This window comes from Musa acuminata, chromosome BXJ3-5, assembly GCF_036884655.1.
Source record: "Musa acuminata AAA Group cultivar baxijiao chromosome BXJ3-5, Cavendish_Baxijiao_AAA, whole genome shotgun sequence".
Lineage (NCBI taxonomy): Eukaryota > Viridiplantae > Streptophyta > Magnoliopsida > Zingiberales > Musaceae > Musa > Musa acuminata.
The window spans coordinates 37,821,970-37,834,013 of record NC_088353.1 but is presented as its reverse complement, the minus strand read 5'-3'; the positions used below and the strand labels follow the sequence as shown (position 1 = coordinate 37,834,013).

General features: G+C 36.9%; 1 protein-coding gene across 1 annotated transcript; it reads right to left on the bottom strand.

The window, feature by feature from the left end:
* Positions 1 to 8,607: 8,607 nt before the first annotated feature.
* On the bottom strand, positions 8,608 to 10,189 carry LOC135637689 (peroxidase 5-like). The gene is made up of 4 exons (XM_065150400.1): positions 9,878 to 10,189; positions 9,592 to 9,786; positions 9,262 to 9,424; positions 8,608 to 9,143 (listed from the first exon to the last, which is right to left on the bottom strand). Exons 1-4 carry the CDS (start codon positions 10,094 to 10,096, stop codon positions 8,743 to 8,745), a joined length of 978 nt encoding a protein of 325 aa, XP_065006472.1. The 5' UTR covers positions 10,097 to 10,189; the 3' UTR covers positions 8,608 to 8,742.
* Between the last annotated feature and the right edge of the window lie 1,855 nt (positions 10,190 to 12,044).

The window sequence follows — 12,044 nt, the reverse complement described above, 5'->3', positions numbered from 1 at the left end:
GAGTCCACGTACATACTTCTTCATGATTACAGGCGAGCTGTTGGTACATGGCACACAGTGAAAGAGAGAGGAGTGGTGCAGTGCATTTTTCTTGATTAGTACCCATCGGCATTAATATCTTAATTATAGGCTCTATACGACCAAGGAGGTTTGCATGGGACCACGTTGATCTCCCCTATGCGATAGGGTTACGTGTGCTCTACCAACAAGCAACAGAGTCCCACAGGGCCCGGAGAACCAGTCGCGACTTGATTCGCGTCGCACTGATGGAGTCCTGTGTCTCGATGCCGTCCGTCCATTGTCCGTGAACTGTGCTTTAAATAGCGCGCGTTTTGCTGAGAGGCAGTACGCTGGGGAGCGTGCAGTGGTATGATTAGATCGGGCCGGCAGGGATCAAGGCGCATCAATTTACGTGCGCCAGGATGATGGCAGTGGCGAGGCCGACGTCGCTGCTTCCCATGTACTGATCGGCTGGCTGGAAGCTCTGAGCTGAGCTCGGACATGGTTGTATTGCTCCTTTCAACGGTCAGCTACGTCCGGTTGGTCCTCTCTCATGCACAGAAAAGGACAAGGTTTGTACTGCTCCTGAGTCTGTGTGTATACGTATATACAACGATCATCCTGAGTTCAACGTGCACATGAAATCATGTGGACATATTAGATGATGCGGAGACATAAGGTCTCCTTATCAAGTGTTACGGCGGTATTCATGATCTCTTCACAAACGTAGACACAAACAAAGCCTGTAGGTGGGTAAGCGGCCCGATCGCAGAAGGCTGCTTGATATCTCTATGTTGGTCAGAGCTTGAAACGAATTGACCGTGAGCTTAGGGCCCAAACACATACAAGGCATGCATGACATGACAATTGATGAGCGAAGTTGGGCGAATTTATACTCTCGATGAGGCGGCATATGGAGTTTGAAATAATGGTTGAACTCAGTTCATTATCTTATATATATATACAGATTCAAGCTTGATGAGGTCATGGTAGAATACAGCTAATATATGAGTAGTCCACTTCAAGTGAGTAACTAAGTTGGCATAATAAATTCTCTAAAGCCAGATGTTCATAAAGAATATTTTTAGATTGAGATAGTGTAGGACAGCTCAATCACACATGGTTCAGAAATCAACTCAGTTTATTGATGTTAAGTAAGTTTAATTTATAATTTTTTTATTAATATTAATTAGCTAAGATAAGCTATAATGTTTGTTCACAAAAGATAAAAATATATATATGAAAATAAAAAATTGTACAAGCAAAAAAATTTAGTTGTACAATATCACTTAATTATTAAAAAAAGATTCTACATTGTTTTGATGAGTATGTAATGAAAGATGTCAAAGAGATTTGATGGGACTTATTTTTTGGACGATAAGATTTAATTCTTTATCATAGCATATAATGACAAAATTCTGACGTTTATCATTTATCAAACACTCAATGAATATATGTATATATGTATATATGTATATATTCATCATCTTTGACAAGTTCAGTTAGTTATCTAAAATAAGGAAGTCGAAGGCATACAATTCAGTAAACTTGAACACAACATGGCAATTGAACTATGAAATCTGATTTAGTCCTTAATAGAGCCAGTAGCCCTGAATTATACAAAAGAACTTTTACCAACAAACTACCCTGTTTGTGCTATTATCATGAATTAGCAAGACAAGGATTAGCGTGAATTATAGAAAAAAATAGATACCTTTTGTTTTTTGTGTTATTATCATGAATTAGCAAGACAAGGAAAAGTCAAACTAATAAATGTTCATGAAAAAGATAAGGAAAAGTCAAAATAATAAATGGCAAGCCATAACACAGACGGATTCATGAAATTGGAACATAAGTTTCCAAGTTTTACTTTTACATACACAAGGAATAGGCATATTGGACTAAATTTAGACTAACTTGTATCATGTACATTGTATCTCTAATTGAAGGAGTATGAGATTGATAATTCAGAATGTGATTAGATGCAACACAACAATGCATTGAGTATGCAACTGAGACACAAACCACAAAAAGTTGATACGATTTTGTCCGTTGATGTTCCAAAATCCATTGATAATTTATAAACTAGCTTAAAAGAGACATAAAACACTGGCTCATAAGCACTATGAGTAATAATTTCTTATAATATTATGGTAAGTGCAAAATGATATCTATAATTTACTTGTGTCTAAAATAATTTATATATTTAAAAAAATATAGTATATGAGTCCATTTCATCAAGTTTAAGTTTATAGATGTTAAAGTTTATTTATATCACATGTTGACTCATAATAAATTATTAATATAATGATACGTATAATTTATGATTAAGATATATTTTAGCCCTTATGGTTTTGTTCATGGACCTATTAAGCCCATATGGTTAATCCGTATCTAAAATAAAAACATAACATATAAACTCTTATCGTAAAGTCTAATTTAATAAATATTATAATTACATATTAACTCATAATAAATTATTAATATAATGACATATGTAATTTAAGTTTTAAGAAACAAATGAAACCTCCATCGGTAGAAAGGCATCGTCGGGAAAGCGATCACTAGCAACAGCACCGAGTCGTTGTTACCTAGCAGAATGCTATATGCATGTAGTCCTCCCATGTTGATGATGAGCTCAGTTTATTGTGAGTCAACATGTCATATAAGCATACTCTAACATCTATTAACTTAAACTTGATGGGAGAGACATATATGTTACGTGTTTGAAAATGTATGAGTTATTTTAGTTATGAATAAACCATAAGAGCTTAAGAGACCATGACTAAAATCACAAGAGCTAAAGTGGATCTTAATATTAAATTATATGTGTCATTATATTAATGATTTATTATAAGTCAGTATACTACAACTATATCTGTTAACTTAGATTTAATGGGAGACACTTATATGTTACATGTTTAAAAATATATGAGTTATTTTAAACACGAGTGAACCATAAGACTTAAGATATCCATGACCAAAACTATAGGGGTTAAAATAGATCTTACCCATAAATTACATATATCATTATATTAATAATATATTATGAGTCAACATGTCACGTAAGCAGAATCTAACGTTTGTTAACTCGACTTAATGAGAAGAGATTATATACTATGTTTTAAAAAATATATATATTATTTTAGATATAAATAAATCATAAAAATTTAAGAGATGAATGATCAAAATAATTAAAATAACATGAATAAAAATAATTAAAACTAAAAGGCACTTACATTTACCAGAAAAGAAAAAGATCATGATGCTACGGGATGTACTAATGGCCAACTAATAGGTTTCTATAATGGATTAACTATGTAAATGGAAGATACAAAATTCTTAGAAACATCAAACTACTAAGCAATCTGCCATATCAAATGCAATGCAAGGTATTTAAGCTTCATATTAAAACGTATAAAAAGAATATATCGCGTTAGTATATGTGTGTACCAAGTGCAGACCAACTGTAGAGAGGACACAAGGGAAGGCTCTCTTTAGCTATACTATCAAAGAATACTTGACAATGGTTTTTGTTGTTCCTATATGAAGACATACAGGAGGTGAGTAGCTCCTAGAAACCACCATCTCAAAATTACCCTATTATTGTGACAATGCTTCAGACCACACCCAATTTTATCGGATGTCTCGACATAAAACATAATACAAACACGTCAAGAAAATAGACCCTTCACAGATAAAATATTTTTTTTATTTCTCGAACAAAAGCTTCCAACATGCCAGAGAACAAAAGTATGACCAAATCAAGCTTTTATACATCAAGGCAAAGGAAAGAAAAAAAAAAAGGCAAAATGCAGAAGCATACGTGTCATAGTTCACCATGGATCAACAAATCTCTCATACATGTCAAACTTTGCTCTTTCCAAAATAAAACCTCATAGCAACAGAAGAACAAATGAAAATTAAGTGTGATTTTGGAGTATAACCAGAATCTTGATAATACTTGGCAAAAACAAGTGTTACTTTTGGTGTAGAATGTAAATGTTCAACAAAGTCCACGACATTTACTTTTTTTTTATCATTCTTCACTATTCGTTCCAAATCAAAGCCAAAACAATGAACAAATTATTTTGCCAAGCGATTAATCACAACGCTTCCATACGGATACATCTTTCTCATGATGAGGACCAAAAGATACAACTTTCCATATCAAAGACGAGCTCTAAGGTGTTCCCAGAACAAGAACAGAACTATAATCAATCAAGATTTTCTTCACACTTTGGGCAAAGATATTAGGCAAAAAAAATGTAAGCACTTTTGCAATTAGGCAAAAAAGTAAGCACTTTTGCTCTCGAAGAAAAGAAACAAAATGCGACAACAAACGAACCGAAGAAGCCGATAAAAGAGAACAAAACCAATAACAGAGAAATTTCCTCTGATAACATATAGATTTCCTCAACTGCATAGCAGATGAGATTTCCTTAACGAGACAATCTCTCTGAAATCTTATCTTTCACCATATATAAATAGACTTCATATGATACTAATTGAAGTTTGCTTTTCTTCATTCTCTCATTTTTTCATGATATCAGAGTGGAAATTGTGAGGAGCCATCACTGCTGCATCAAGAAAAATTCTTGTTGTCCGACATCACATTGTTGCCAAATTTCTCCTTGTATGTGGCAGTCCCCCCTCTCTAGATCCTAGGCGGAGCTGCCCCCCCACTTGCTACCAACAATCAGTTGTTCGATAGCAACTTCCCTGCTTCTAGTCTCGACCACGGCTACCGCACAAAGTTCCAAGCTTACGGTGCAGCGCCAAGCATTTGTTGGGTCCAGTCAATGCATTTGGTGACTTTGCATCGTAGGGAGCACGCACTCTTGGTTCCTCCTTACCGTAGAATTTTTTTTAAATTCTTCCTCCTTCGTTACTGCATAAAAGTACCAACACTTCTTACTTTTTCTTCCTCTTTACTGTAGAACTTGTTCATTCTTCCTGGCATTCTTCCTGGCTTCTTACTACAAAAGTACCAACACTTCGTCCTTTTTATTTTTCTTTTGATCCTTGTTATTGCTACATATTTCTACTTGCTCCCATATAGTAGTCCATATCTTTCATGTCTTCATCATCTACCTCTGTTACTCCACTTATTGTTCTAACAGGGAATCATAATACTTTTCCACGTACAAATCTTATCTCCATAAATGCAGCAACCCTCATCCGCATCCTAGCCAGGATCGTCTCATTATTCAAGTAATTCAAGCTTCGGTCACTGGATCCCTTGCCCCACTCATATTTTTGTGTGATACTACTGCCGAAACCTGGTGCAAGTTGCAAACCATCCTGGCAAATCGTTCACGAACTCGCATGCTTATAATTTTTACACTCGATGATGCTTTGTGTGCACCTTACATTAAACGCAATCTTATTTCAGTTTCTTAATTTTGCAAACAAAATAATACCTCTATTGAATTCTTTCCTAACTCTTTTCTTGTCTAAGGATTTGAACATGGGAGCATCCTTGCTCCAAGGCCAGAGTAAGGACAATGTTTATGAATGATCGTCCATTCCAAAACTCAAACAACCCACTACTTACTCCTCGGTGGTAGCTCCAATCAATGTGTGGCATCGTCTCCGTAAAGCCATGTGTGAAATTGGCTGCATCAACTCTAAGCCTGATACCTCTTTATTCCTACGACAACAACATGAAAATACAATATATCTTTAGTATATGTAGATGATATTATTGTTACAGACAATTATTCTTTGAAGATTTAGATATTTTTAAAGCAATTGGTTGATCGATTCTCCCAGATTTAGGACCCTTGAGCTACTTTCTGGGAATGGAAGTAACGTTTACATCCTCAAGTCTTCTCCTCTCACAGAAAAAGAAGTTGCCACTTTTCTCTACTCCTATTGAAATGAAAGTATTCTGATCAAGCAATTTAACAAAACAAGATTGAAATTGAGAAAAAGATTTAGAAAAATTCAGAGGCGCAAAACTTTATCCTAAGACATATTCATAACATTCTTGTAGGTTTGATTAGGAAAATCATCCCAAGAAACAACTAAATATGAGTTTTTGTGGAATCACAAACGTGGAGTATTCTTGAAAACACTTTATATCGATAAAGTCAAAGAAGAATAAAGAAGAAAAAGACGATTAGTATCGAATCAAAAAGCATCATCCTCTCAGGAAACTCTTTAAGAAAAAAATAACCTTTTAGACTCTTTCAACCGATGGTTTGTCACCATGTTACCCCAAGAATCGATCTTGGGAAATGTGCATGTTGTAACAAGCGATGCTTCTTAAGTGGTGCATCCCAATAATACCATCGTATCCAAACTCTTAAAAGTGTAAATTTCTAAAGAAAGAATATAAATAAAATAAAAATAGATAGATTACAATTTTATATTTTCATTAAATATTCTAACAAAAAGGAGGTGGTAGTGGTACTAGCAATTGTTGGGAAAGGAAGAAGAGAAGAGGAAAAGACACAATAGTTATTCAAAAAGACTGAAAGAAAGAAAGAAAGAGAGAGAGAGAGAGAGAGAGAGAAGATGTTGTCTATTGTCGATCGTCCAATGTCAATCGTCAATCACCAACTATTATCGATCATATTTGAGGAGAGAGTCACTTGTTTCTTTGTGCAATTGATTCGTCTATTTGAATTTATAGATTTGATTATTGACCAGAGAGTTATCCATCATCGAAGAACAGAGGTTTCTTTATATGATTGATTCCTCCATTAGGGTTTAGATCGAAAGGTTTAATATTAGTCATAAGATTTAACAATGTACAACTCATTTATAATCTACAATGAAGATCACAATCTATATAATTTAATATATAATCATATATATATATATATATATCTAAATTAGTGACAGAATATACGTGGTCAATAATATAGACTTTGGTTACTACAGTACAAATTATTGTCAACTAAGATATTATTTGTCATAATATAATTTTTTTTATCATAAATTAAAATATTTTGTGACAACATTGTTTATAATATCATCACTATATCCAAAATTTAAAGATTTAATGATAAATTAAGATTAATAATCATTCAAAATTTATTTCATGACAAATCTAAATATTTGTGGTAATATTTTTGTGACCAATGGAATATTTTCTTGTATTAACTCTTCTATCCCGACTCCTCCATCCCTATTTCCCTCTATAGAATCTGCAATTTCTCTTTACTATGATGACTCCGATTATACTTCTTTGGCATGTGTCATTTCTATTTTAGGGAGCCTCAGGAGACTAAGGTTACACCGATAGGACTAAGGTCAGTAGAGGGAGACACATTCATTGGATTTCCAATCCCTTACACGCTGAGTACTGAACTGTATGGGATGGACTTATGCTCATTTTGTGTTAAGGTTGATGCATTTGAGCCAAACAATGATGTCTTATAGAGAAGCAAGGGAGGTCAATGTCCAAGGTAGGATTCATACTCCAAGGAGAACTTTATTTTCTGACCCATACAATCGCTATTGAATAAATAGTATATATTTTATTAGCAGAATGCTTGGAAAGACTAAAGACAAAAGAACCTAATGAGTCAACAACACAAGAAGATTTAGTACCAACAATAAATACTTGTCGAATATCAAAATTAAGAAAGAAATATGCCAACTCACAAATCAAAGGAACGTCAAATTAGATCTACACATCACATGTAGTCAATGTTTTGACATCAGAAGGAATGACAGTTATTCATGGTTACAACTCGAACCTCATGTAATATAAGAAAAATTAGGTGAAGGGTTCTTTTCTTAAGATAGTCATGTTCTAAATTCGATGTACTACATAAAGTAAAGATGTTTTATGAAGCGCATAATTAGGTAAGGGGTCCTTGCCTTGGTAAGCAACAGCATCAGAGTTTACCTTGAGCTTCCCAATTATTAGATCAAGATGCCATCTGATTCATTATAGGAACCAATTGAGTCCATGAAAATTTAGGCGCAAGTTGTGGACACATGATCGATTTTGATGAGACCTGGGTTCGATCAGACCAGTTCATGTGGGTTATTTTTGACTGCTGTTGCGGTTCTTGATGTAGGTGTTGCATCGAGCCATGTGAAATCTAGTGACTCGGCTGTGAGTTCTTGCGAGGAAGTCGTCAGAATTAGGTTTGTCGAACGCCATGATTGATGGGAATCAAATTATTAATGTCAGGGACGCAAACACCATGAGTCAATTGATTTGACGTTGAAAATACTAAATGTGCTTTCAAGCTTCTTTAACTATTTCTCATCATTCCTTTCCCCACCCTTTGAATATGATTTTTTCATATAAAAATTAAGATTGTTATCTCCCTCCTTTGAATATGATTTTTAAGATTCTCGAGTCCGTGATTGTCGAGAAACGTATACTGCTATGTAATTTTACTAAATTATAATTTTGGTTCTGCATCTTGTTTTCTTTTTTTAGGTGGTTTGGTTATATGAATGCGAACCACAATACAATTACTTTTTTATTTTGATACAAATATTAGCGTTTTAATTTGGCAGTGATATCCATATATTGGTTTTATCATTATTATTCCAAGATAGTGGAATGTACAGTACAGAGGTTTCCAATACGAGCCTCGAATATATATATATATATATATATATATATTCGATTCATTAGTAGATTGACGATATCTTTTATTGAATAATACCACAAGTCTCACTCACATAAGTAACACTGGCATGTGGCCTTTAATGGTACACAATTACTTTGGGAAGAGAGAAGAAACACGGGAGATCTCGTTTGCTAAGTCAGTTGACCGCCCTGCAATTGCCACGTATCTCTCCTGCCCTCCCGGTGAGGACTCCAATACCGCCCATCTTCACCATGGCCGCTGCAAACTCGCTCTTGAAGACCACAGAGTTTCTCGCCAGCAGAGTCACCTTCGCCGCCGAGGAGGCCGTCGACACCAGCGTTTGGTCAGAAGAGAACAGACCACGGTGTTTCAAGATGCCTTGGTAGTAGCTGGTGTCGAAGACGAGGGGGCTAGGCGGATCCATGTTCACCTCGTTGTTGCTCCCCGGAGGGCACTCCTCCTTCAGCTCGGCGGCGTAGCTCGCGTCCAGCGTCGGGTCACTGCTCGAACTCCGGCTGAAGTTGTACAGCCTGTTGGAGAACGCGGGGCAGTGCGCAACGCCAATGGTATGTGCTCCTACATATGAAGAAGGCACACATGCATGCAGTCAGCAAGGAGGGCCATCTGATCACTCAGCTGCAACCCTAATTCCCATTAGTCCTTTAGGATCCAGCTTGAGCTTCGAAGAAATTACCTGATAGTATGATCATCTCATTTTGGCTCAACCCTTTCCTGGCGAAGGAATTGGTGAGCCTGGCGAGATTGAGATCCGGAGTAGGGAGATCGGCGGTGTCAACTGATCTGGAGATCCTTCCATCTCTCCTTCCCGCGGGGACTTGGTAGAAGATTCCTCCATACTGCGTAACACAAGATTCTACGTTATAAATAAAGCGCGTGAACTATGAATAAGTTTGTCTCATCTCCCTTTTGCTCTGTTTACTACTCAAGTTCACTTGTAGCCTCGTTGTTGTCGTTTCTTTCTTTGCTCTAATCTTTGTACGAGTAAGGAATCAGAGAGCGTTACATGTGCAACACTGTCCCTGGCAACGAATGCAAGAATGTCGGCACATGAGACTACTCCTTTGCAGACAGCCTCCAATTTCTTCTTGGCCTTGTCGATGACTTGGAACGCTTCATCTTCGATGGTCTGGTTGATTTCTGCGTCCTTCTCGGCGGTGTTGCCATTGGTGGAGTCGATAAGAACTGACCCATCACACCCCTGATATGGTCAAAGCACAGTGTCAGTCTCACTCGCTCCGGGAACCAGCTGCTGCTCAGTAAGTGTCGATGAAGAGAGTGAAGGAACTAACCCTTACGAAGCAGTCATGGAAATGCATCCTGAGGAGGTCAGCGCCGATGCCAGAGTCCTCCTCGAGAGCGTCGTTGAGCGCCTCCTTGACGATGGCCTCAGCTTGAGGGCAGCTATAGGAATAGAAACCGACATTGAGAACTCCGGCTTCTGTGATGGCGGCGCTCAGGTACAGAGCCGCCATTAGGGCAAGCAACATCTCTCCTCTCCCCCAACCCATCTCTCTTCCTCTTCCCACAGCTGATCACTTCTCCAACTCTTAATAATGAGCCCGCGATGAGTGCGATGGTGCACCAAGGTCCATTACACCGTTACAGCTTTGGGACGCAAGACACGTACCTCGTGTTCTCTTTATTTCTTTGCAGCCAATTCCCCAAGCACAAAAGCTGGAAGTGATGTGCGACGGACAACCGCTACCTTCCAAAGTTATCATGACATTAAATCTATACATGAACCAGTCAGTCTTCGATAAGTGATGACCCGTTCCACCAGATTAAACTCGTGCAATCCTTTTCGCGAACTGTGTCGGTGTGCACGTTTTTCTGTAAGTGATGCTTCTTTCGTGGTACATAACGACGGTAAACAAATAGGGAAATCAAGTATCTGCTATTCCATGACGTAAAACATGTCTATGTCGGGGAGGGTAGTAAACTTTGGCGTCTACCTAACAAAGCCATGGAGGACAAGTCAAAGACATAAGGTAACGTGTACTTATCCAAATATTTAGGGTTGACAGTGTCAAATATATGCTATAAAGTGTGAACCAAAGTGAGTGAAAGGAGTAGGATTGACGTCGATATCACGACACAGACATGGATGGAGATGGTTGACGCAGTAGAGGTAATGGACAAGGAGGCGGCTCGACCTAGTTGCCCACGTCAATGGAGGACATGTCGACGCGATGTAGATAAAGCTTGGAAGAAAGAGAAGTCCGTAAGCAACCGATGCTTTTAGTTGGTCCAGTAACGGGTCTCCAGTTGCACTCACAGATTAATCTATTCTCTCAATCCCATACATTGTCCTCGGTTGGAAGACTAGGGAAAAGCTGCAACGACACGGAATCCTGGTCTAAACTTGCGTGCATTCTATTCCACACATGTTTCATACGAATAGCGAATATAGATCCTTTCGAAGTTTGTGCAGACCTGAAACTTTGTGAAGGATGCATGCATCAGTTCTTAGGTTTACGTCTTATCGCTGTCTTTTAGTCTTTTCTCGTGCCTGCTTGCTCGTCATGTCACTTGGCAACTCGTGCATTTTGTGACAACACTTGTCGTGAAACTTCGGTCTATCATTTGTGCGGTTAAATTACTAGTGATAATATTAGGCTTGCAGGAAATTAAAAGTTCATCTGTACTTTCAGATATTTCATGGCTTTTAGTCTTCATCCATGAATAGGGTTTTGCTGTCATGTTGTTTCTCTCAGAATGCATGAACTTCTTTTTACAGTAGATGACTCGTTCGTCTCTCTTTTTCTCTTCTGTTTTCTTATCTTTCTTATATTCCTATGGGAGAGGACGGATATAAAGAGGATGGATCACATTGCAAATCACATTCCAGTTGATTTAGTACTTGGTGTAAGTGAAGTACATTTCTTAGGAGAGTTCAGAGTCGAATCTAAATGAGCACAATTTTCTTATTCAAGTGGGATCTCTTTCGGTCCCTTCTTCTTCTGTTCAATGGTGCCCATCTCCACCTACCCATACTTAATGAGTCGGAGCCCCTTTTACTAATCATAATAATTAAACCCTACAATGATGATTTTAAGTAAAGAATATAAATAAATTGAGAGGAAAATATTTAAATGAAGAAAACGTGAGAACACCAAACGATGAAAATCATGTTTATCTAACACTAATTTTTTTTAAAATAGATTGAAATAAAATTTTGTTATATTTAATGATATGCATGATGTTTATCAACTGTGGAACAATGCACTGATTAATCAAATGTCTCAATAGAGATACCTAACATTAGTTAATAAAATAAAGTTCTTAATTTTAGTCATGAAGACCAAGTCATCTCAATTACAACAAAAACAATGATAATATTAAAAAAAAAAAAAAAAGAGTGGAGAGGAAAATTTTCTAACAGCAAAAAACAAAGTGAGGATGCCAAAATGGGAAAAAAAAAATCATGTTTGTAGTAATTTCCAAATGAAATAAAGC